General features: G+C 43.5%; 1 protein-coding gene across 1 annotated transcript in view; it reads left to right on the forward strand.

Moving 5' to 3' along the window:
- The window catches only part of LOC139229182 (RELT-like protein 1), a 117398-nt gene that overhangs the window by 23384 nt on the left and 67321 nt on the right, over nucleotides 1-26693 (forward strand). Inside the window, exons 3-4 of the mRNA XM_070860838.1 lie at nucleotides 5273-5494; nucleotides 11588-11662. Of these exons, the coding sequence (XP_070716939.1) occupies nucleotides 5273-5494; nucleotides 11588-11662 (297 nt within the window). The remainder of the gene's footprint in view (nucleotides 1-5272; nucleotides 5495-11587; nucleotides 11663-26693) is intronic.

A 26693-nucleotide genomic window follows, 5' to 3' on the forward strand; every position in this document is an offset into this window, starting at 1 on the left:
CACAGACAGATAGAGACACTGACAGAGACACACTGGAGGGGGGGGGATCCCAGCACGCTGTTGGAGGGCTCCCGGTGCTGCAGTCGGTAAGTAGAAAATGTTTTATTTATTGATTTAAAAAATATATATTTTTTCTTAATTTTTTTGATTGATTTGTTGGTTGATTTATGATGTTTTTATCATTTATTATTGATGATGGCTCTATATTTGTAAAACTGAAGCGTTTAATGTTTGTAAACTTCCCTTTTAAATCGCCCCCCCCCCCCCCCCCGGCATTCCCTACGCCTGATTTGTAACCTACGCCTGATTTTCTAAAGTGTAGACAAGATTTTTTCGAGCGTACAAAAATCTTCACTTACTCAATTCTAAGTTATTTGGAGTAAGTTTTCACTGCCCAAACTTTGAAAACAGGCGTAAGTGGTCGGACACGCCCCCTTTTGAAAAAAAAATTCTGTTCCAAAGTGAAACTATTCTAACTGACTAGAACTGGAGTAAACTAAATGCCGAGAATTTGAATTTCTAAGATACTCCGTTCTACACCAGTTACTCAAAAAAAAAATCAGGAGCAACTAAGGCCGAAACTTGGGCCCAATAAATGGTATGACACTGAAAAGTGTAGAGGAACAATGGGACATTGGAGTGCAGGTCCACAGATCCCTGAAGATAGCAGGCCAGGTAGGATGGCTAAGAAGGCATATAGAATACAGAATACTTAGCTTTATAAGTCGAGGCATGGAATACAAGAGCAAGGAGGTTATGCTTGAGCTATATAAAACATTGGTTTGGCCGCAGCTGGAGTACTGTGTGCAGTTCTGGTCATCACATTGCAGGAAAGATGTGATTGCACTGGAAAGGATGCAGAGGAGATTTATAAGAATGTTGCCTGGACTGGAGAATTTTAGCTATGAGGAAAGATTGGAAATGCTGGGTCTGTTTTCTTTGGAACAGAGAAGGCTAAGGGGAGACCTGATTGAGGTGTATAAAATTATGAGGGGCCTGGATCGAGTGGATAGGAAGGACCTATTTCACTTGGGAGAGGGGGGTCAACAACCAGGTGGCATAGATTTAAAGTAATTGGGGTGAGGTTTAGAGGAGATATGAGGGGAAAAGTGTCATATCCTACAGGGTTACGGACCAAGAGCTGGAAAATGGGATTAGGCTGGATTGCTCTTGGTCGGCTGGCATGGACACAATGGGCTGAAATGGCCTCCTTCCATGCTGTAAATTTCTATGATTCTATTCTATGACCCTCATGGACAACCCCAACAGCAACAGACCAGAATGTCGTACTGCTATCATTGCCTGGGAACTCGGACGCTACGACATCAACATCATCGCCCTGAGCGAGACACTGAGAGGAGAAGGTCAGCTCAAGGAACAATGTGCTGGATACACCACCTTCTGGAAAGACAAATCAGAAGAAGAACGCTGTCTCCATGGGGTTGGCTTCGCCATCAAAAATGAGCTAGTTTGACATCTTAGAGATTCCCCCTTCGGGATAAACGAACGCCTCATGACCCTTCGGCTCACCCTAACCCGGAACCAGTATGCTATGGTCATCAGTGCGTAAGCCCCAACCCTGGAAGCTACGGACAAGGCCAAAGTGGAATTCTACTCCAACCTTGAACAATCTCCGTTCCGAGTCCTAACGAGTGACAATCTGATGCTCCTTGGCGACTTTAATGCCAGAGTTGGAAAGGACACAGACCTCTGGAGAGGGGTGATTGGCAGGGAAGGGGTAGGGAAAACCAACTCCAATGGTATCCTGTCCTGACGAAATGCTCAAAACATGGACTTGTCATTTCCAACACCTTGTTTTGTCAGAAAGACAAGTACAAGGTCTCCTGGCAACATCCTAGCTCCAGGCACTGGCATCTGCTAGACTATGCCATCATCTGAGCGAGGGACCGCAAGGACGTCCGCATCACTCGATCCATGACGGGAGCTGATGACTGCTGGACTGACCACCGCCTAATCCGCTCTGTTATTTCCATCAACATAGCCTCAAAACAGTTGGGGAAACACACATGCTGCCGCCAAAAGGTCAACACTGAAGCACTCCAAGACCATGCAAAGAAAGCTCTCTTCAGCCAACCTGATAACCTCCAATGAACCGGAGCCACAGAGTGTCCATAGTACCTGGTCTGCCCTCAAGTCCACTATAATTAGCACCTGTGAAGAGAATCTTGGTTACTCTCCCAGAAAACATGACAACTGGTGAACGACCAGGAGATCCAGTAGCTAATAAACTGCAAACGCAAGGCATTTCTGAATTGGAAACAACTCCATAACTCAAGCAAAAGAAAGCAGACCTACAGACAACTGAAGGCCGAGGTCCAACTAAAAACTCGTGACCTAAAGAACAAATGGTGGACGCAAAAAGTGCAGGAGATCCAGCATCTAGCCGACAATCACGACGTGCGTGGATTTTTTAGCGCAGTCAAGTCCACCTATGGCCCAAGCACCCAAGTCCTATTCCACTGAGAGCCAAGAACAGAGAGGCAGTCAGTGCCCTCTAGAAGGAGCACTTCGAGGATCTCCTTATCCAAGACTCTGTCTTTGATGTGAGTGTCCTTGACTCCATCCCATAACATGCTACCCATCACCACCTCGGCACAATCCCAGCCCAGCAGGAGGTTGAAAAGGCCATCCGAAAACTGTAAAACAAGGCCTAGGGAGCAGATATAATCCCCGCCGAAATACTAAAGCATAGCGGAGAAGTACTCTTGGTGCAAATCCATGACCTCATCTCTCTCAAGGAGGGGAACATGCCAGGGGATCTCCGATGCCATAATCGTGACCATCTTCAAGAAAGGGGACAAGCCCGGTAATTACAGAGAAGTTTCCCTGCTTTCTGCCGCAGGGAAAATCATCACAAGAATCCTCCTCAATTGTCTCCTCCCAGTGGCTGAAGAGCTCCTCCCAGAGATGCAATGCCACTAAGGGGCACAACGGACATGATCTGCACTGCGTGACAAATCCAAGAAAAATGTAGAGAGCAGCATCAACCTCTCTACATGGTTTTCTTTGACCTCACAAAGGCCTTCAACTCTGAACAGTGAGGGATTATGGAGTGTCCTACTCAAATTCGGCTGTCCTTAAAAATTCACCATCCTCCGCCTGCTTCACAATGACATGCAAGCTGTGATTCTTACCAACGGATCCACCACAGACTCAATACAAGTGCAGACTGGGGTCAAGAAAGGCTGTGTCATCGCACCAATGCTCTTCTCAATCTTCCTTGCTGCAATGCTTCATCTCCCCCCTAATCTACAGGACAAGCAGGATATTATTCAACCTCTGAAGCAATCCAAGGTTGCCCCAAGCTCTGTCATTTAAATACAATATGCAGATGATGCTTGCGTTAGTGCACACTCGGAGTCCGAACTCCAAACCCTCATTGACATCTTCACTGAAGGATACGAGAGTGTGGGCCTCACATTAAACATTAGTAAGACAAAGGTCCTCTACCAACCAGCCCCCGCCACACAGTACTGCTCCCCGGTTATCAAGATCCACGATAAGACCTTGGATAATGTGGACCACTTCTCATACCTTGGGAGCCTACTATCAGCAAGGGCAGACATCGATGACGAAGTCCAACATCGCCTTCAGTGTGCCAGTGCAGCCTTCGGACTTTCAGGAAAAGAGTGTCCAAAGACCAAGATCTCAAACCTAGCACCAAGCTCGTGGTCTACAGAGCAGTAATGGTACCCGATCACCTATATGTTTCAGAGACATGGACTATGTACAATAGACACCTCAAAGCACGGGGGAAGTACCACCAGCGCTGCCTCTGCCGAATCTTGCAAATTAATTGGCAGGATAGGCGCACCAACGTCAGCATCCACTCTCAGGCCAACATCCCCAGCATCGATGCATTGACCATGCTCGACCAGCTTCGGTGGGCAGGCCACATTGTCCGCATGCCCGATGCTAGACTCCCGAAACAAGCGCTGTACTCTGTGCTACGTCACAGCGGGTGAGCCCCAGGAGGGCAGAGAAAATGCTTCAAGGACACCCTCACAGCCTCCTTGATAAAATGCAACATCCCCACCGACTCTTGGGAATCCCTGGCCCAAGATTGCTCAAAGTGGAGGAGGAGCATCCGAGAAGGCACCGAACACTTCGAGACTCTTCGCCGGGAGTTCGCGGAAGGCAAGTACAAACAACGGAAGGAGTGTACGACAAATCAAGCACTCCACCCACCTGTTCCTCCAACCACTGTCTGCCCCACCTGTGACAGAGACTGCAGATCCCACATTGATCTCATCAGTCACCTTAGAACTCATTTTAGTGTTGAAGCAAGTCATCCTCGACTCCGGGGGATTGCCGAAGAAGAAGATGATGACGGCTTTATTAATGTGGATGTCTAACAGACCACCGATAAAGTTCTGCACAAGAGATTATTAGCAAGAATGAAAGTGCATGGGATTGGAGGCCACCTTGGGTTGGAAATTGGTTGGTAAGTCGGGGACAGAGAGTAGAGAGAAAGGGTACCTACTCTGATAGGCAGGATGTGACCAGTGCTGTTTCCCAGGGATCTGTACTGGGGCCTCAACTTTTCACTATATTTATCAATGATTTGGATGAAGGAGAGCTGAATATCAAAGTTTGTTGAATTGCTAAGTTGTGAGGCACAGTAAGTAGTGTAAATGGGAGCAGGTCATTGCAAAGGGACATAGACAGGTTAAGTGAGTGAGAAAAAATGATGTCAAATGGAGTTCAATGTGGGGAAGTGTGAGGTTATCCACTTAGGATCTAAGTAAGACAAATTGGAGTATTTCAAAATAGTGAGATACTAGGAACTGTGGAGAAGCAAAGAGATTTAGGTACTTTGTTAAGTTCTGGGCACCACGTCTCGGGAAGGGTATATTGGCCTGGTGGGGTGGATAAAGCAGATTCATCAGAATGATACTGAAGCTAAAGGTTAAATTATGAGGACAGGTTGAGTATGGAAGATTGAGGGGTTATCGAGTCAGGGTGTTTAAAATGATAAGATTTGTTACGGTAGATAAAGAGAAACTATTTCCTCTCGTGAGGGAACCAGAACAAGGAGGCGCAATCTTACAATTAGAGCCAAGCCCCAACTGGTAGAGTGCGTGTGACTGTACCTCTTGTTCCTCCCTTCTCCTTGGGTGAGGTACTGGAGAGCATTTGGCACTTGTGGAGCCATACCGTCCAGCTTCAAAAAGCAGTGTTGGAAGAAAATTACATTAAATATATTAGGCATTTTAATGAGATACTTAATTTTTCCTTTGCTGATTTTCAGAGAATTGGATTGATCCTGTCCCTTTAACATTCGGTGAAGGACAGAACCAAACGAAGACAGATAATGGACATCCAGAGTACATCGCATTTGTATTGGTACCTGTCTTCTTTCTAACAGGACTTTTGGGAATATTAATTTGCCATGTTCTGGTAAAAAAAGGCTATGGATGCACAACGGACAGCGAGTCAGAATGTGAAGAGAAGGTTGCTGAGGTGCAGATGGGTAAGAGTAACAATAATTAATTTTGTGACAACTGCAACTAGTGGGACTTTTACAGAATAATTCAATTTTGTGAAATTTATCGATGATTAATGGACAGCCATTTTAGATGCTATTCAATTTTCTGTATCATAAGTGAAACTTATTTTGTTCACCCTTTCATCATGCATAGATAGAAACTTGAAAACTGTGACTCTGGGACTTAAAGCTAACTCTGCTAATGGAAATTGCCCCTTTCATATTGTGGAGTGGCTTCAACAGCACTAGACCAACAGATAAACTGCTTTGTGTGCAAATATTTGGAAGTTGTCGTGAACAATTTTATTTTATGGCCACTGGAACTTTCTACATGGTTGGGGAAGTTGGTTATGAGCCAGTGTAGGAGTAATGGATATGAATTTACATAAGAACATAACATAAGAACATAAGAATTAGGAACAGGAGTAGGCCATCTAGCCCCTCGAGCCTGCTCCGCCATTCAACAAGATCATGGCTGATCTGGCCGTGGACTCAGCTCCTCTTATCCGCCCGCTCCCGTAACCCTTAATTCCCTTATTGGTTAAAAATCTGTTTATCTGTGACTTGAATACATTCAATGAGCTAGCCTCAACTGCTTCCTTGGGCAGAGAATTCCACAGATTCACAACCCTCTGGGAGAAGAAATTCCTTCTCAACTTGGTTTTAAATTGGCTCCCCCGTATTTTGAGGCTATGCCCCCTGGTTCTAGTCTCCCTGACCAGTGGCAACAACCTCTCTGCCTCTATCTTGTCTATCCCTTTCATTATTTTAAATGTTTCCATAAGATCACCCCTCATCCTTCTGAACTCCAACAAGTAAAGACCCAGTCTACTCAATCTGTCATCATAAGGTAAACCCCTCATCTCCGAAATCAGCCGAGTGAATCGTCTCTGTACCCCCTCCAAAGCTAGTATATCCTTCCTTAAGTAAGGTGACCAAAATTGCACGCAGTACTCCAGGTGCGGCCTCACCAATACCCGATACAGTTGCAGCAGGACCTCCCTGCTTTTGTACTCCATCCCTCTCGCAATGAAGGCCAACATTCCATTCGCCTTCCTGATTACCTGCTGCACCTGCAAACTAACTTTTGGGATTAATACACAAGAACCTCCAGGTCCCTCTGTACCGCAGCATGTTGTAATTTCTCCCCATTCAAATAATATTCCCTTTTACCGTTTTTTTTCCCCAAGGTGGATGACCTCACACTTTCCGACATTGTATTCCATCTGCCAAACCTAAGCCCATTCGCTTAACCTATCTCAATCTCTTTGCAGCCTCTCTGTGTCCTCTACACAACCCACTTTCCCACTAATCTTTGTGTCATCTGCAAATGTTGTTACACTACACTCTGTCCCCTCTTCCAGGTCATAGAAACATAGAAAATAGGTGCAGGAGTAGGCCATTCGGCCCTTCTAGCCTGCACCGCTATTCAATGAGTTCATGGCTGAACATGCAACTTCAGTACCCCATTCCTGCTTTCTCACCATACCCCTTGATCCCCCTAGTAGTAAGGACTTCATCGAACTCCTTTTTGAATATATTTAGTGAATTGGCCTCAACAACTTTCTGTGGTAGAGAATTCCACAGGTTCACCACTCTCTGGGTGAAGAAATTCCTCCTCATCTCGGTCCTAAATGGCTTACCCCTTATCCTTAGACTGTGTCCCCTGGTTCTGGACTTCCCCAACATTGGGAACATTCTTCCTGCATCTAACCTGTCTAACCCCGTCAGAATTTTAAACGTTTCTATGAGGTCCCCCTCATTCTTCTGAACTCCAGTGAATACAAGCCCAGTTGATCCAGTCTTTCTTGATCGGTCAATCCCACCATCCCGGGAATCAATCTGGTGAACCTTCGCTGCACTCCCTCAATAGCAAGAATGTCCTTCCTCAGGTTAGGAGACCAAAACTGTACACAATACTCCAGGTGTGGCCTCACCAAGGCCCTGTACAACTGTAGCAACACCTCCCTGCCCCTGTACTCAAATCCCCTCACTATGAAGGCAAACATGCCATTTGCTTTCTTAACCGCCTGCTGTACCTGAATGCCAACCTTCAATGACTGATGTACCATGACACCAGGTCTCTTTGCACCTCCCCTTTTCCTAATCTGTCACCATTCAGATAATAGTCTGTCTCTCTGTTTTTACCACCAAAGTGGATAACCTCACATTTATCCACATTATACTTCATCTGCCATGCATTTGCCCACTCACCTAACCTATCCAAGTCGCTCTGCAGCCTCATAGCATCCTCCTCGCAGCTCACACTGCCACCCAACTTAGTGTCATCCGCAAATTTGGAGATACTACATTTAATCCCCTCGTCTAAATCATTAATGTACAGTGTAAACAGCTGGGGCCCCAGCACAGAACCTTGCGGTACCCCACTAGTCACTGCCTGCCATTCTGAAAAGTCCCCATTTACTCCCACTCTTTGCTTCCTGTCTGACAACCAGTTCTCAATCCACATCAGCACACTACCCCCAATCCCATGTGCTTTAACTTTGCACATTAATCTCTTGTGTGGGACCTTGTCGAAAGCCTTCTGAAAGTCCAAATATACCACATCAACTAGTTCTCTCTTGTCCACTCTACTGGAAACATCCTCAAAAAATTCCAGAAGATTTGTCAAGCATGATTTCCCTTTCACAAATCTATGCTGACTTGGACCTATCATATCACCTCTTTCCAAATGCACTGCTATGGCATCCTTAATAATTGATTCCATCATTTTACCCACTACCGATGTCAGGCTGACTGGTCTATAATTCCGTGTTATCTCTCTCCCTCCTTTTTTAAAAAGTGGGGTTACATTGGCTACCCTCCACTCCATAGGAACTGACCCAGAGTCAATGGAATGTTGGAAAAAGACTGTCAATGCATCCACTATTTCCAAGGCCATCTCCTTAAGTACTCTGGGATGCAGTCCATCAGGCCCTGGGGATTTTATCGGCCTTCAATCCCATCAATTTCCCCAACACAATTTCCCGACTAATAAGGATTTCCCTCAGTTCCTCCTCCTTACTAGACCCTCCGACCCCTTTTATATCCGGAAGGTTGTTTGTGTCCTCCTTCGTGAATACCGAACCAAAGTACTTGTTCAATTGGTCCGCCATTTCTTTGTTCCCCGTTATGACATCCCCTGATTCTGACTGCAGGGGACCTACGTTTGTCTTTACTAACCTTTTTCTCTTTACATATCTATAGAAACTTTTGCAATCCGTCTTAATGTTCCCTGCAAGCTTCTTCTCGTACTCCATTTTCCTTGCCCTAATCAAACCCTTTGTCCTCCTCTGCTGAGTTCTAAATTTCTCCCAGTCCCTGGGTTCGCTGCTATTTCTGGCCAATTTGTATGCCACTTCCTTGGCTTTAATACTATCCCTGATTTCCCTTGATAGCCACGGTTGAGCCACCTTCCCTTTTTTATTTTTACGCCAGACCGGAATGTACAATTGTTGTAGTTCATCCATGCGGTCTCTAAATGTCTGCCATTGCCCATCCACAGTCAACCCCTTCAGTATCATTCGCCAATCTATCCTAGCCAATTCATGCCTCATACCTTCAAAGTTACCCTTCTTTAAGTTCTGGACCATGGTCTCTGAATTAACTGTTTCATTCTCCATCCTAATGCAGAATTCCACCATATTATGGTCACTCTTCCCCAAGAGGCCTCGCTCAACGAGATTGCTAATTAATCCTCTCTCATTACACAACACCCACTCTAAGATGGCCTCCCCCCTAGTTGGTTCCTCGACATATTGGTCTAAAAAACCATCCTTTATGCACTCCAGGAAATCCTCCTCCACCGTATTGCTTCCATTGTGTATATTGTGAACAGTTATGGTCCCAGCACCGATCCCTGTGGCACACCACTAACCACCGATTTCCAACCCAAAAAGGACCCATTTATCCCGACTCTCTGCTTTCTGTTAGCCAGCCAATTCTCTATCCATGCTAATACATTTCCTCTGACTCCGCGTACCTCTATCTTCTGCAGTAACCTTTTGTGTGGCACCTTATCGAATGCCTTTTGGAAATCTAAATTCACCACATCCATCGGTACACCTCGATCCACCATGCTCGTTATATTCTCAAAGAATTCCAATAAATTAGTTAAACATGATTTCCCCTTCATGAATCCATGTTGTGTCTGCTTGATTGCACTATTCCTATCTAGATGTCCCGCTATTTCTTCCTTAATAGTTTCAAGCATTTTCCCCACGACAGATGTTAAACTAACTGGCCTATAAGTTACCTGCCTTTTGTCTGCCCCCTTTTTTAAACAGAGGCGTTATATTAGCTGCTTTCCAATCCGCTGGTACCTCCCCAGAGTCCAGAGAATTTTGGTAGATTATAACGAATGCATCTGCTATAACTTCCGCCATCTCTTTTAATACCCTGGGATGCATTTCATCAGGACCAGGGGACTTGTCTGCCTTGAGTCCCATTAGCCTGTCCAGCACTACCCCCCAAGTGATAGTGATTGTCTCAAGGTCCTCCCTTCCCACATTCCCGTGATCAGCAATTTTTGGCATGGTTTTTGTGTCTTCCACTGTGAAGACCGAAGCAAAATAATTATTTAAGGTCTCAGCCATTTCCCCATTTCCCATTATTAATCCCCCTTCTCATCTTCTAAGGGACCAACATTTACTTTAGTCACTCTTCTCCGTTTTATATATCTGTAAAAGCTTTTACTATCTGTTTTTATGTTTTTATGTTTTGCGCAAGTTTACCTTCGTAATCTATCTTTCCTTTCTTTATTGCTTTATTGCTTTCTTAGCATTTAGTATTTAGAGATTAGTAGACACCTCTAAATTATTGGAAGGAAATAAAAGAAAATCTGCAGCTAATTAGAAAGGTGAGCAGGGATAATGAGGGGGCATAGATTAAGGTGGTTGGTGGAAGGTTTCGAGGGTATTTGATGGGGGGCTTCTTTACGCTGAGGGTTGTGGGGATCTGGAACTCGCTGCCTGGAAGAGTGGTGGATGCAGAAACCCTCACCACTTTGCAGGGTTATGGACCTAGAGCTGCTAATTGGGATTTGACTGGATGGCCTATTGTTAGAAGGCGCAGATATAATGGTAAGTCCTGTAGGGAATCGAATACGGCCAGGGTGATCTCCTGCACTAGTTTCGATTGCCTGGATGGGTTGGAGAGGAATTTTCCCAGATTTTTTTCTCCCTAAATTGGCCTGGGTTTTTAATCTGGTTTTTGTCTCTCCCAGGGGATCACATGGCTCCGGGTGGGGTGGAGTGTAGAATGTTTCAATCTAAGGGGTGTCGCAGTTATGTGAGGCGGACTGGTTGGGCTGGGTGCTCTTTGCCTTTCCGTCATTGTTCATAGATTTATATGTAACCTTTCGGGCTGCTGACCAAGGGCTGTGCTGCTCTTTGTCGGCTGGCGTGGACACGATGGGCCGAAATGGCCTCCTTCTGCGCTGTAAATTTCTATGTTTCTATAACAATTATTGTTATGGGAGACTTTAATTATCCACTTATTAATTGGGACAAAGAGTGAGTAAATGGAGAAAAAGGATTGGAATTTCTAAAATGTATGCAAGTCTCATTCCTCAAGCAGTATGTTAGTAGGCCTGCAAAGATTGGAGAACTTGCCAGATCTGGTTGTGAGTAAGGAAATAGTTTGGGTAGGTGAGCTAAATATGGATGAGCACCTTGGGAATAGTGATCATGATATGATGAGTTTTAAGATCCAACTTGAAAGGAAAAAAGTCGCAACAAAAACTAGAATACCAGATTGGATTAGGACATATATTTGGGAAGATGAAGAGTGAGCTACCTGAAATGAGGTGGAAGGAGAAATCGGCACACAGGACTGGAACAAGTGGGAAGGTCCTAGAACAGAGATTGCAAAAATACAGAATCCATCTTTTTAGGATCAGCATTCTTCATACAAGCTTGCTGGGATATTAACAATGAAGTGATGTTACCCCATTGTGTTAGATTTGCTGTAACATTTCCTACACTGCTGACCAAATGGGTTATTATATTTATGATGCCCTACTCTTGAGTTGTGGTATTTTATCCCACTCAATTTTGTTTTTTGTATTTTATTTTTTAGAATTCAATGACACGAATAATGAGTGCAATGCTGACACAGTTGGACAAATGGTGCACTACATTATGAAAAATCCAGGTAAGTTTTCATTTATAAAACTAACTTATTAGGAACATAAGAACAGGAGTAGGCCATTTACTCCCTCTAGCCTGTTCCATCATTCAATGAGATCATGGCTGGCCTGTGACCTAACTCCATATATCCACCTTTACCTCATATCCCTTAATACCTTTGGTTAATAAATTTATCAATCTCTGATTTAAAATTAACAATTGACTTAACATCAGTTGCCATTTGCAGAAGAGTGTTCCAAACTTCTCCCACTCTCTGTGTATGGTAGTGTTCCCTACTTTCACCCCTGAAAGGACTGGCTCTAATTTTTCGGCTATGAACCCTAGTCCTGGACTCCCCAACCGTGAGAAAAAAAATTATTTCTCTCTCTACCCTATCACGTCCTCTTAATATCTTGAAAACTTCGATCAAATCACCCATTAACCTTCTAAATTCCAGGGAATATAACCCTAATTTGAGTAATCTTCCTCATAACTTGACTCCAAGGGTTAAATTATCATTCTGGTAATTCTATGCTGCACTTCCTCCAAGGCCAATATATCCTTCCTATGGTGTGGTGTCCAGAACTGAACACAGTACTCCAGATTAGATCTAACCAGGGCTTTGTATAGCTGTAGCATAACTACTTAGACTCTTGTATTCTAGTCCTCTACATATAAAGGCCAGCATTCCATTAGCCTTTTTGATTGTTTTCTGTATCTGTCCATGATATTTTAATGACCTGTGTACATGGACCCCCAAGTCTCTTTGGACTGCCACTGTTTGTTTTTTCACCATTGAGAAAGTACTCTGTTCTATCCTTTTTAGATCACGCTTGCCTACATTAAAATCCATTTCCCACAGTTTTGCCCATTCACTTGATCTATTAATATCTCTTGGTAATTTTATGTTTCTATCTACACTGCTTATAATACTGCCTATCTTTGTATCATCAGCAAACTTGGATATGTGCCTCTCTATCACATCATCTAAGTCGTTAATAAATATGATTTAATAGTTGAGACTGCAACACAGATCCCTATGGGACACCACTGGTTACATCCTATCAATTAGAGAAACTGCCCATTATCCCTACTCTCTGTCTCCTGTTACTCAGCCAATTTCCTAAGCAGGTCAATAATTTGCCTTCAATTCCATGAGCTTTAACTTTAGTTAACAGTCTCTTATTAGGGACTTTATCAAATGCCTCTGGAAGTCCGTAAGTAACATCTTCGACATTCCCCAGTCCACTACTTTGAATTTTTTGAAAAGGTGATTAATCAGGTTCGTCAGGCATGACCTACCCTTTACAAATCCATGCTGGCTCTCTCTGATCAGCTGAAAATTTTCAAGGTGTTCAGTCACTCTATCCATTATTATAGACTGTAGTAATTTCCTGACAACAAATGTTAGGCTAACTGGTCTATAATTCCCAGGTTTTCCACTCCCCTTTCTTAAATAGTGGAGTGACGTGCAGTTTTCCAACCTAAAGCAATGGTTCCTAAATCGAGAGAACTTGGAAGATTATAGTTAAGCTATCTTTCATTGGCATGCTTTTAATCTTTTTTGGGTTGAAATTCCAGCCAGAAATGGATACAATTTGCTGCAATATAGTTAATTACTGATCAAATTAATCATAAGAACATAAGAAATAGGAGCAGGAGTAGCCATACGGCCCCCCCTAGCCTGCTCTGTCATTTAATACGATCATAGCTGATCCGATCATGGACTCTGGTCCACTTTCCTGCCCACTCCCCATAACCCCTTATTCCCTTATCATTTAAGAAACTGTCTATTTCTGTCAAATTTATTCAATGTCCCAGCTTCCACAGCTTTCTGAGGCAGTGAGTTCCACAGATTTACAACCCTCAGAAGAAATTTCTCCTCATCTCAGTTTTAAATGGGCGGCCCCTTATTCTAAGATTATGCCCTCTAGTTCTAGTCTTCCCCATCAATGGAAACATCCACCTTGTCAAGCCCCCTCATAATTCTATACGTTTCGATAAGATCATTTCTCATTCTTCTGAGTTCCAATGAGTAGAGGCCCAACCTACTTTATCTTTCCTCGTAAGTCACCCGCCCCCCCCCCCCCACCCCCTCATCTCTCGAATCAACCTGCTGAGCCTTCTCTGAATTGCCTCCAAAGGAAGTATATCCTTTCGTAAATATGGAAACCAAAACTGCATGCAGCATTCCAGGTGTGGCTTCACCAATACCCTGTATAGCTGTAGCAAGACTCCCCTGCTTTTATACTCCATCCCCCTTGCAATAAAGGCCAAGATTCCATTGGCCTTCCTGATCACTTGCTGTACCTGTGTACTATCCTTTTGTGTTTCATGCACAAGTACCCCCAGGTTTCGCTGTACTGCGGCAGTTTGCAATCTTTCTCCGTTTAAATAATAACTTGCTGTTTGATTTTTTATCTGCCAAAGTGCTTGACCTCACACTTTCCAACATTATACTCCATCTGCCAAATTTTTGCCCACTCCCTTAGCCTGTCTATGTCCTTTTTGCAGATTTTTTGTGTCCTCCTGTCACTTTTTTTTCCCTCCCATCTTTGTATCGTCAGTAAACTTGGCTACGTTACGCTCGGTCCCTTCTTCCAAGTCGTTAATATAGATTGGGGTCCCAGCACCAATCCCTGCGACACCCCACTAGTTACTGATTGCCAACCCGAGAATGAACCATTTATCCCGACTCTCTGTTCTTTTAGTTAGCCAATCCTCTATCCATGCTAATATATTACCCCCAACCCCGTGAACTTTTATCTTGTGCAGTAACCTTTTATGTGGTACCTTGTCAAATGCCTTTTGGAAGTCCAAATACACCTCGTCTACTGGTTCCCCTTTATCCACCCTGTTCGTTACATCCTTGAAGAACTCCAGCAAATTTGTCAAACATGACTTCCCCTTCATAAATCCATGCTGATTCTGCCTGACCAAATTTTGCTTTTCCAAATGTCCTGCTACTGCTTCTTTAATTAATGGACTCTAACATTTTCATAACCACAGATGTTAGGTTAACTGGTCTATATAATTTCCTGCTTTTTGTCTGCCTTTTTTAAATAGGAGTGTTAAATTTGCAGTTTTCCAATCTGCTGAGACCGCTCCAGAATCCAGGGAATTTTGGTAAATTGCAACCAATGCATCCACAATCCCTGCCGCTACTTCTCAAGACCCTAGAATGCAAGCCATCAGGTCCAGGGGATTTATCTGCCTTTAGTCCCATTCTCTTACTGAGGACCACCTCTCTGGGGGTACTTGTGCACGAAACACAAAAGGATAGTATGCAGGTACAGCAAGTGATCAGGAAGGCCAATGGAATCCTGGCCTTTATTGCAAAGGGGATCGAGTATAAAAGCAGGGAAGTCTTGCTACAGCTATACAGGGTATTGGTGAGGCCACACCTGGAATACTGTGTGCAGTTTTGGTTTCCATATTTACGAAAGGATATACTTGCTTTGGAGGCAGTATAGAGAAGGTTCACTAGGTTGATTCTGGAGATGAGGGGATTGACTTTTGAGGAAAGGTTGAGTAGGTTGGGCCTCTACTCATTGGAATTCAGAAGAATGAGAGGTGATCTTATCGAAACGTATAAGATTATGAGGGGGCTTGACAAGGTGGATGCAGAGAGGATGTTTCCACTGATGGGGGAGACTAGAACTAGATGGCATGATCTTGGAATAAGGGGCTGCCTATTTAAAACAGAGATGAGGAGAAATTTCTTCTGAGGGTTGTAAATCTATGGAATTCTCTGCCTCAGAGAGCTGTGATAGCTAGGACATTGAATAAATTTAAGACAGAAATACAGTTTCTTAAACGATAAGGGGTTATGGGGAGTGGGCAGGGAAGTGGAGCAGAGTCCATGATCAGATCAGCCATGATCTTATTGAATGGTGGCGCAGGCTCGAGTGGCCATATGGCTTACTCCTGCTCCTATTTCTTATGTTCTTCGTGATTGTGATTGTGTTAGGTTCCTCCCCTGCTATAGCCCCTTGACTATCCACTGTTGGAATATAGTTAGTGTCCTCTTACGTAAAGACTGATTAAAAAATATTTGTTCAGAGTTTCTGCCATCTCCATGTTCCCCATTTCTAACTCCCCGGTCTCATCCTCTAGGGGACCAACATTTACTTGAGCCACTCTTTTCCTTTTTATATACTTGTTATCTGTTTTTATATTTCGTGCTAGTTTACTTTCATAGTCTATCTTCCCTTTCTTAATCCTTTTTTTAGTCATTCTTTGCTGGCTTCTGTTAAAAGAAACTATATCAAGCATTTTTTTGTTGCAGTTTGGACTTTTTTTTTATATGAACATTTTTGTTGCACTTGCACTCGCAGCTCAAATTTCGTAGGAAGAAATCACAACTGAATTGGGCTTATTGTACCAAGTAGCATTTATTAAATTTAAAAAAAAAATGATGAATGGTCAGCAATTAATGAGACAAGACCAACCAAATAAATTGCTCAAAATATTTTTTGTAAAATCTTGGTTTCCACATTAAGTTGAGCACTTACTGTGAGGAATAAGGATTTTTTTTTTATAACATCTTTACAAACAAATTAGAATATTTAAAACAAATTTTTAAATTTACTAATACAATAGTATTTTCTGTGCGAGAAGTGCCTCTGGTGATCAAAGCACAGTGACTATTAGACTGTGGGCCGAAGCCTGTTTTCTTGCCTAGAGTTTTAGTTCTGTAGTCTCCGTCTGGGAAGTACCTAGAACCATGCTAAATATGTTAAACATATGTATTTGAAGCAAAAACCAAATGTTGCTAAGTCTGAAAATTGAGTGTTAGTGAGAAATGGCCAAAAACCAAGAAAAACATAAAATTGTTGCCATGGACTTTCTTTTCCCCAGCAATGGTGATATATCAGTGCTACTGCTAAATTTTAAACATGGGTAATATAAGAATTGGTGAAAATAAGTATCACTGAGGACATCTGAGGTCGGAACTTATCATTTGATGCAGTTATACATAAATATAAGTTTTGTTTTCATATCCATTGCTAAGAAAGAAATCTACCATAGCAACCATTTATTTCATACACACTTATTGTCATTTTAGACGGACACTCGCACTCATTTGTCAACCATGTAATTATAATAAAAGTAATAGTACTGATTTTTTTTTAAGACACAAGTACTGAAAAAACAAAATAGATCTGAAAAAAAGTTGGAGACTGAAAAGGAATGCGTATCTATGAATTATCATCAGAATCAAGGGTATCTGCTTCCTCAGCCCTAGTAGTCTCTGGCAAATATGCAACATTCTCACAATCTACACACAAGCAGATGTTGGTGCAAGGTAACTTGTTGAGAAGACAAGAACACCTTCCTTGTGCACACTGGGTCTTTTTGCTTGAACAATGTGCAAGCTCCATTACACTTGCTGGTGCTGGAGGAAGTGTCATCCAATCTGTGACAAGTATATCATTTTGAAGTTTTCACTCATGGTCCTTTGGAGATGGGATTTCCAGCATGTTCTCAAGACATCGCTTGTGAATTGCAGACTGATAATTGGCACACTGTATATGCTTGTACAGTGAATCTTTATTTGATGGCAAGCACTTCTCTGCATAACTTCCAGTATGAACATTTGACATCTGGCCTGGTTCACATTTCTGCGTCCACTCTGCCAGTAGAGTTCGCAAGTGTATGCCTCTAGTTCTTCAGAAAGAGATTGTGAAACAGCAAAGGAGGTCCCTAACTTCTCAAATGTCGAACAGTGCTCTTTGCTGGTGATCAGGACTTTCACTGATTTCACCTTCCCCATTCCAGAGCACCAACTGAAATGCATCCTAAAAAACAGCTTTGTCATTCTAAGAACTTCATGGTTCTTTACAATCCTGCCCTCTATCACTGTATCACAGAAGTGCCCAAATCCTGTTCAGTAGAGGTTGCCTTCTGAAGGGTCTTCCTGCTCCTTTCTGGTCAGAAATCTGGTGTAGCTCTGGTAGCGGCTATGATGATACCTTGTTTCAAGGGCAACAAGATCTTGTCCATGGATGTGCAACAGGATTGCCTCATCTTTGCAAGTTTCTGCTGCAAGGAACAGTTTACCTTCAGTTTTAGTCTTGCATTGTACCAGTCCCTCATTCTTTCGGCTATGTCTCTCTGCAATGTTCTGGACTTCTTGCAGAGAAGGCACTGCACTGGAAGAAGATGGGAAGCCTTCACAGGTATAACCTTGGGGTCTGCCGTCTTTGAGCGAAGCAGTCAAACCTTGGTGGCGGCTTCACTCCTCCCCTCTTCTTTCTGTACTGGTTCTGCAATGGGTGCTTCAGCTGCGCAGGAATCAAAAGACAAGTAAAAGAAAACGGAAAAGAATAATGTAAAAGACGGGGGCGGGGGGGTGGAAAAAAACGGAGACAAAAAGAGAGGTAAATGAATGTGATAGACATTTGTCATGTTTTAATTTCATTCTTCTCAGTATTGATATGTGATAAATATATATATTTGAATGTACTCACGTTCATAATTCTGACTTTCCCTTCTTGGCTCTGTTGATCTTGGATTTATCAGTGAAACATTTGTAGCACTGCCGATGATATCCAATCGAATGTGGGATTGTTGCGAGTCTTTCTGGTGCATTAACCAGCTCCAGATCTAAACTTTCAATGGCATTCTCTGCAATTTTAGCTTCCTGAGTTCCAGTAAATTTCCACTGACGAATGAACACTCGTGAAAAATTCTATCCAACTGGAGTCCGAAAAAGCAATTATGTTGCCTTTGGCTCCCGTAACTACGTGCATACATCACGCCATTATTTCGGTGCATGCAGTCACTGACTCTAATCAATCTAATACAGAGATTGTGATTGGCTGATTTTGCAGTACTGACATACAGCAGTTGTGATTTGTCATTTAAGTAACTCGCAATTACGTCATTACTCTGGGTTTTGACGAGATTTCTGCCTATTTTCTAATAATTTCTGCAAAATTCTCACTTTTTGAAGATGGGAACATTGATTTTTGTGATAAATGGTTCCTAAACTAATATTGGTGTGAATATGAAGTACTTCCACAAAGGGGACTACGGAAAGCATTTTTTGAGACTCTGCCCACAGTCTGTATGTGAGAAGTCTGAGCATTGAGTTCATGAAGGTTCCCAGACCTGCCACTGTTAACTAAAGAAATTCAATATCGTGGTCCACAGCCCCCTGCTTTTTTGTGCATGCAAGTTCTGGATGTTTTTTGTAACCTAAAGTAAGATTAACTATTCAGAGCTTGCCAGGACTTGCTGTTTGTATGTCTGTGCTTTACTAGAGGCATTCCCAGCTCATTGCAGCACTGACCCCTGTGGCATCCCACTAGTTACAGTTTGCCAACCTGGAAATGACCCATTTATCCCGACTCTCTGTTTTCTGTTAGCTAGCCAATCCTCTATCCATGCTAATATATTACTCCCAACCCCGTGAGCTCTTATCTTGTGCAGTAACCTTTTATGTTGCACCTTATCGAATGCTTTCTGGAAATCCAAATAAACCAGATCTACTGGTTTCTCTTTTTCCACCCTGCTCGTTACATCCTCAAAAAACGCCGGCAAATTTGTCAAACATGATTTCCCTTTCATCAAACCATGCTGACTGCTTGACTGTATTATGATTTTCTAAATGTTCTGCTCCTGCTTCCTTTATAATGGACTCCAGTGTTTTCCCAACCACATGTGTTGGGCTAACTGGTTTTAACGGAAGTGGGACAAGGGGCGGGCAACCAATCCGCTCGCAGAAAGCGGGTTGATCATTTAAATATTATAATGAGGCTGCCTGCCTTCATTTTAGCAGTCATTCTATTTTTAACCACAGGCGGTTGGTTGCCTCAAAATTCAGCTGCTTAAAGGAGGTGAGAAGAGCTGATTCCAAAGTACCTTTACAGGATTGCTTGTGGGCCAGGAATAGCAGGAGTGTTTTCTCCAGCCCAGCAAGCTACCCAGTAAACCACCACCCCCCCACCCCGCCTGGCATTCTGTCTGTTACCTGCCCCAGTTGGGAGTGGTAGCATAGTGGTTATGTTACAGCACTAGTAATCCAGAGACCTGGACTAATGATCTGGAGACCTGAGTTCAAATCCCACCACTGCAGCTGGGGCATTTAAATTTAGTTAAATAAATTTGGAATAAAAAGCTAATATCCGCAATAGTGACCATGAAACTATCGGGTCGTAGTAAAACCCATCTGGTTCACTAATGTCCTTTAGGGAAAGAAATCTGCCATCCATGCCTGGTCTGGTTTATATGTGACTCCAGACCCACTGCAATGTGGTTGACTCTTAACTGCCCTCTGAAATAGCTATCCCACAGATTAGTCAAGCAACAGCCTGATATAGTCATACCCACAGAATCATACCTTTCACCCAGAATCCTTCATCATCATCCCTGGTGGCGGCACAGTGTTGTACAATCGGGAGAGCGTGGCTCTTGGGAGTCCACAACATTGACTCCAGACCCCATGAAGTCTCATGGCTTCACGTCAAGCACGGGCAAGAAAACCTACTAATTACTACCTACCGCCCTCCCTCAGCTGATGAATCAGTACTCAATATGTTGAACACCACTTGGAAGAAGCACTGAGGTTAGCAAGGGCACAGAATGTACTCTGGGTGGGGGACTTCAATGTCCTGAAGGACATAGCTGCCAGATTAGGACTGCGGCTGGTGGTTAGTGAACCAGGATGAGGGAAAAACCTACTTGACATCGTCCTCACCAATCTACCTGTCCCAGATGCATCTGTCCATGACAAGATTGGGAGCAGGGACCACCGCGCAGTCCTTGTGGAGACGAAATCCCATTTTCACATTGAAGACACCCTCCATTGTGTTGTGTGACACTACCACTGTGCTAAATGGGATAGTTTCAACACAGATCTAGCAGCTTAAAACTGGGCATCCATGAGGTGCTGTGGGCCATCAGCAGCAGCAAAATTGTATTCCACCACAATCTGTAACCTCATGGCCCGGCATATCCCTCAACCTACAATTACCATCAAGCCAGGGGACCAACCCTGGTTCCATGAGCAGTGCAAAAGAGCATGCCAGGAACAGCACCAGGCGTACCTAAAAATGAAGTGCCATCCTGGGGAAGCTGCAACACGTGACTTACAGTTACTTGGTTACAGGGTTTTCAGACAGGATATAGAGGGGGGTAAAAAATGAGGGGTGGTCGCAGAATTGATTAAAGGAAGAATTACAGCTGTGAGAAGGGATGATATTTTAGAGGGGTCATGAAATGAGGCCATATGGGTTGAATTAACACAAAAGGGGCAATCCACGCTACTGGGAGTGTACTTATAGACTCCCAAATAGTCGGAGGGAGATACAAGAACAAATATATGGGCAAATTGCTGTAACATGCAAAAACGATAGAGCTGTAATAGTGGGGGATTTCAACTACCCTAATTAACTGGGAAAAAAAGTGTGAATGGTAGAGGGTGCGGAATTCCTAAAAATCATTCAGGAGAATTTCTTTAGCCTGTATGTAATAAACCCAACACGGGGGGTTTTGGGGAATGAAGAGGGCCAGGTGGAAGGGATATCATTGGGGGAGAAATTTGGTGGTTGTGATCATAATTCAGTAAGATTTAGGGTAGTTATTGAAAAGGACAAAGGGGGACCAAGAATAAAAGTTCTCAATTGAGGTAAAGCCAATTTTGCTGAGCTGAGATGGGATTTGATCAAAGTGGACTGGAAACAGCTAATTGATGGTAAATCAGTGTCAGAGCAGTGGGATGCATTCAAGGAGGGGATCCTGAGGGTACAGAACAAGTATGTTCTCTTCATACAAAAAAAAAGGGTGGGGCTAACAAATCTAGAGCCCCCTTGATGTCAAGGGACATACAGGGTAAGATAAAGAAAAAACGGGAAGCTTATGACATACCGAGAACTCAACACCGCAGAAACTCTAGAAGAGTATAAGAAGTGGAGGAGTGCAATTACTAAAGATATCCGGAAAGCAAAAAGAGAGCATGAAAGAATGTTGGCAAGTAAAATCAGGGTAAACTCAAAGATGTTTTATAAATATATTAAGAGTAAGCAGATAACTAAAGAAAGAGTGGGGGCTATTAGAGACCATAAAGGAAATCTGTGTGTGAAGGTGGAAGATGTGGGTAGGATTTTTAATAAATATTTTGCATCCAATTTCACAAAAGAAAGAGGCGATGCAGATTTTGCAATGAGGGAGGAGGAGTGTGAAATATTAGACGAGATACACATAGTGGGAGGGAAGTATTAAGGGGTTTGGCAGCTTTAAATGTAGATAAATACCCAGGCCCGGATGAAATGTATCCCAAGCTATTAAGAGAAGCAAAAGAGGAAATGGCAGAGGCGCTGACCACCATTTTCCAATCCTCTCTGGCTACAGGTGTAGTGCCAGAGGATTGGACGACTGCTAATGTTGTACCTTTGTTTAAGAAGGGAGAAAGGAATAGACAGAGTAATTACAGGCCAGTCAGCCTAGCCTCAGTGGTGGGAAAATTATTGGAAAACATCCTGAGGGACAGGATAAATCTTCATTTGGAAAGACATGGATTAATCAAGGACAGTCAGCATGGATTTGTTAACAGAAGGTTGTGTCTGACTAACTTGATTGAATGTTTCGAGGAGATAACCCAGGAGGGTCGATGAGGACAGTGCATATGATGTAGTGTATATGGATCTTAGCAAAGCTTTTGATGAGGTCCCACATGGCAGACTGGTCATGAAAGTAATAGCCCATGGGATCCAGGGCAAAGTGGCAAGTTGGATCCAAAATTGGCTCGGAGACGGGAAGCAAAGAGTAAGGTTGATAGGTGTTTTTGTGACTGGAAGGCTGTTTCCAGTGGGGTTCAGCAGGGCTCAGTGCTGGATTCCTTGCTTTTTGTGGTATATATCAATGACTTAAATGTTGGGGGTATGATTAAAACGTTTTCAGATGACACTAAACTAGGCTGTGTGGTTGATAAAGAAGAAAGCTGCGGACTGCAGGAAGATATCCATATCCTGGTCAGGTGGGTAGAACAGTGGTAAATAGAATTAAATCCAGATAAATGTGAGGTAATGCATTTGGGGAGAATGCAAGGCAAGGGAATACACATTAAATGGTACGACACTGAAAAATGTAGAGGGACAAAGGGACCTTGGAGTGCAGGTCCACAGATTCCTGAAGATAGCAGGCCAGGTAGATGAGGTAGTTAAGGCATATGGAATACTTGCCTTTTTAAGTCGAGGCATAGAATACAAGAGCAAGGAGGTTATGCTTGAACTGAATAAAACACTGGTTAGGCTGCAGTGGAGTTCTGGTCACCACATTATAGGAAAGATGTGATTGCACTGGAAAGAGTGCAGAGGAGATTTATAAGAATGTTGCCTGGACCAGACAATTTTAGCTATGAGGAAAGATTGGAGCTATTGGGTCTGTTTTCTTTGGAATAAAGGAGGCTAAGGGGAGACCTGATTGAGGTGTATAAAATTATGAGGGACCTAGATAGAGTGGATAGGAAAGACCTGTTTCCCTTGGCAGAGGGGTCAACAACCAGGGGGCGTAGATTTAAAGTAATTGGGGGAGGTTTAGAGGCGATATGAAGCGACATTTCTTCACCAAAAGAGTGGTGCGGGTCTGGAACTCTCTGCCTGAAAGCATGGTAGAGGCAGAAAGCCTCACCACATTTAAAAGATGCTTGGATGTGCACTTAAAGTGCTGTAATCTACAGGGCTACGGACCAAGAGCTGGAAAGTAGGAATAGGCTGGATAGCTCTTGGTCGGCCGGCGCAGGCAGGCTGAAATGGTCTCATTCCATGCTGTAAATTTCTGTGTTTCTATGATTCTATGCTAAATCATGGAAGTGGCATATATATATATATATAGACAGAGCTAAGTGACCCCATAATCAACGGATCGGATCAAAGCTCTGTAGTCCTGCCACATCCAGTCGTGAATGGTCGTGGACCATTAAACAACTAACGCGAGGAGGGGGCTCCATGAATATCGGCATCCTCAGTGATTTTGGAGCCCAGCACGTGAGAGCAAAAGACAAGGCTGAAGTGTTTGAAACCATTTTCACCCAGAATTTCCGAGCAGATGATCCACCTCTGCTTCCTCCTGAGGTTCCCTCCATTACAGAAGCCAGTGTTCAGCCAATTCGATTCACTCCATGTGATATCAAGAAACAGCTGAGTGCACTGAATACAGCAAAGGCTATGAGCCCCGACAACATCCCGGCTGTCCTGCTGAAGATTTGTGCACCAGAAGTAGCTGTGCCTCAAGCCATGCTGTTCCAGCACAGCTACAACCCTGGCATCGACCCGAAAATGTGGAAAACTGCAAGACAAATCCAATCTGACCAATTACTGCCCCCATCAGTCTACTCTCAATCATAAGCAAAGTGATGGAATGTTTTGTTAACAGTGCTATATGAAGTGGCATTTACTCCCCAATAATCTGCTCACCCATGCTCAGTTTGGGTTCCGGCAGAACCACTCGGCTCCAGACCTCATTAGAGCCTTGATTATAACATGGACTAAAGAGCTGAATTCCTGAGGTGAGATTAACTGTCTTTGACATCAAGGAGCCCCAGTAAAATTGAAGTTAATGGGAATAGAAGGAAAACTCTTACTGGTTGGAGTCATACCTAGCACAAAGTAAGATGGTTGTGGTTGTTGGAGTGCGTTTGTCTTAGCCCCAGGAACTCGCTGCAGGAGTTACTCAGGGCAGTGTCCTAGGCCCAACAATGTTCAGCTGCTTCATCAATGACCTTCCCTCCATCATAAAGTCAGAAGTGGGGATGTTCGCTGATTGCGCAGTATTCAGTTCCATTACAAATCCTCAGATAATGAAGCAGTCCATGGCGACCTGCAGTAAAACCTAGGTGACATTCAGGCTTGGGCTGCTAAGTGGCAATTTGCATTCATGCCACGCAAGTACCAGGCAACGACTATCTCCAACGAGAGAGAGTCTAACCCATGCTCAGTTTGGGTTCCGGCAGAACCACTCGGCTCCAGACCTCATTAGAGCCATGATTATAACATGGATGAAAGAGCTGAATTCCTGAGGTGAGATTAACAAAGCCTTCAGGCTTGTCTTTTTAACACACTTTGTCCCTTCAGAATTTTGCTATAATGTGGCCCTTTTTGATTTTTGCCTTGGGTTTCTCTGCCCTCCACTTTTACTTTTCTTCTTTCTATCTTTTGCTTCTGCCCCCATTTTACTTCCCTCTGTCTCCCTGCATAAGTTCCAATCCCCCTGCCATATTAGTTGAACCCTTCCCCAACAGCACTAGCAAACATTCCCCCGAGGACATTGGTTCCGGTCCTGCCCAGGTGCAGACCATCCGGTTTGTACTGGTCCCACCTCCCCCCACTCCCCACCAACCCCTGGCCCGGTTCCAATGTTCCAGGAATTTGAATCCTTCCCTCCTGCTCCACTCCTCAAGCCACGTATTCATCTTAGCTATCCTGCTATTTCTACTTTGACTAGCACGTGGCACTGGTAGCAATCCTGAGATTACTACCTTTTGAGGTCTGTCTTTTTAATTTAACTTCTAGCTCCCTAAATTCAGCTTGTAGGACCCTCATTCAGTTTTTTTACCTATAACGTTGGTACCTATATGCACCACGACAACTGGCTGTTCACTCTCCCCCTCCAAAATGTCCTGCAGCCACTCCGAGACATCCTTGATCCTTGTACCATGGAGGCAACGTACCATTCTAGAATCTCCGTTGCGACAGCAGAAATGCCTATCTATTGCCCTTACAATCGAATCTCCTACCACTATAGCTCTCCCACTCTTTCCTGCCCTCTTGTGCAGCAGAGCCACCCATGAACTTGGCTGCTGCTGCCTTCCCCTGATGAGTCATTTCCCCCACCCCAACAGTACCCAAAAAGGTGTATCTGTTTTGCAGGGGGATCAACATTTACTTTAGCCACTCTTTTTCTTTTTATATACCTATAGAAACTCTTATCTGTTTTTATATTTTGTGCTAGTTTACTTTCATAGTCTATCTTCCCTCTCTTAATCACTTTTTTAGTCATTCTTTGCTGGCTTATAAAAGCTTCCCAACCTTCTGTCCTCCCACTAGTTTTGGCCACTTTGTATGCCCTTGTTTTTAATCGGGTACCGTCCTTTATTTCTTTAGTTAGCCACGGATGGCTTTCTTTTCTCTTGCACCCTTTCCTCCTTACTGGAATATATTTTTCTTGAGAGTTGTAAAATATCTCTCTTCATCAACCGTCCCACACCTCAATCTGTTTTCCCAGTCCACTTTAGCCAACTCGGCCCTCATACCTTGATGGTCTCCTTTAATTAAGCTTAGTATGTTGGTTAGAGATCCAACTTTCTCACTCTCCATCTGAATTTGAAACTTAATCATTGTATGATCACTCATTCCAAGGGGATCCACTACTAAGAGATTATTTATTAATCCTGTCTCATTAAACAGGACCAGATTTAGGATAGCCTGTCCCCTGGTTGGTTCCGTTACATACTACTCAAGGAACTCGTCCCTTATGCACTCTATGAACTCTTCCTCAAGGCTACCCTGCCCACCTGACCAGTAGATTGACTCCCTCCTGCAGTCCATGACTTTCCTCTTTATTATCAACCACACAGCCAATTTTAGTGTCATCTGCAAACTTTATCACACCTTCTATATTCAAATCTAGATCATTGATATATACCACAAAAAGTAAAGGACCCAGTACTGAGCCCTGCGGAACCCCACTGGAAACATCCTTCCAGTCACACAAACGTCCATCAACCATTACACTTTGCTTCCTACCTCCAAGCCAATTTTGGATCCATTTGCCACTTTGCCCTGGATCCCATAGGCTTTTACCTTCGTGACCAGTCTGCCATGTGAGACCTGAGCAAAAGCTTTGCTAAAGATCATATGCACTATCCTCATTGATGCTCCTGGTTACCTACTCTCAAAATTCAATCAGGTTAGTCAATCACGATCTTCCCTTAACAAATCTGTGCTGACTGTCCCTAATTAATCCTTGTCTTTCTAAATGTAGATTTATCCTGTCCTTCAGGATTTTTCCCAATATTTTTCCCACCACTGAGGTTAGGCTGACAGGCCTGTAAT

The sequence above is a fragment of the Pristiophorus japonicus genome, chromosome 2 (assembly GCF_044704955.1).
Source record: "Pristiophorus japonicus isolate sPriJap1 chromosome 2, sPriJap1.hap1, whole genome shotgun sequence".
Classification (NCBI taxonomy): Eukaryota; Metazoa; Chordata; class Chondrichthyes; family Pristiophoridae; genus Pristiophorus; species Pristiophorus japonicus.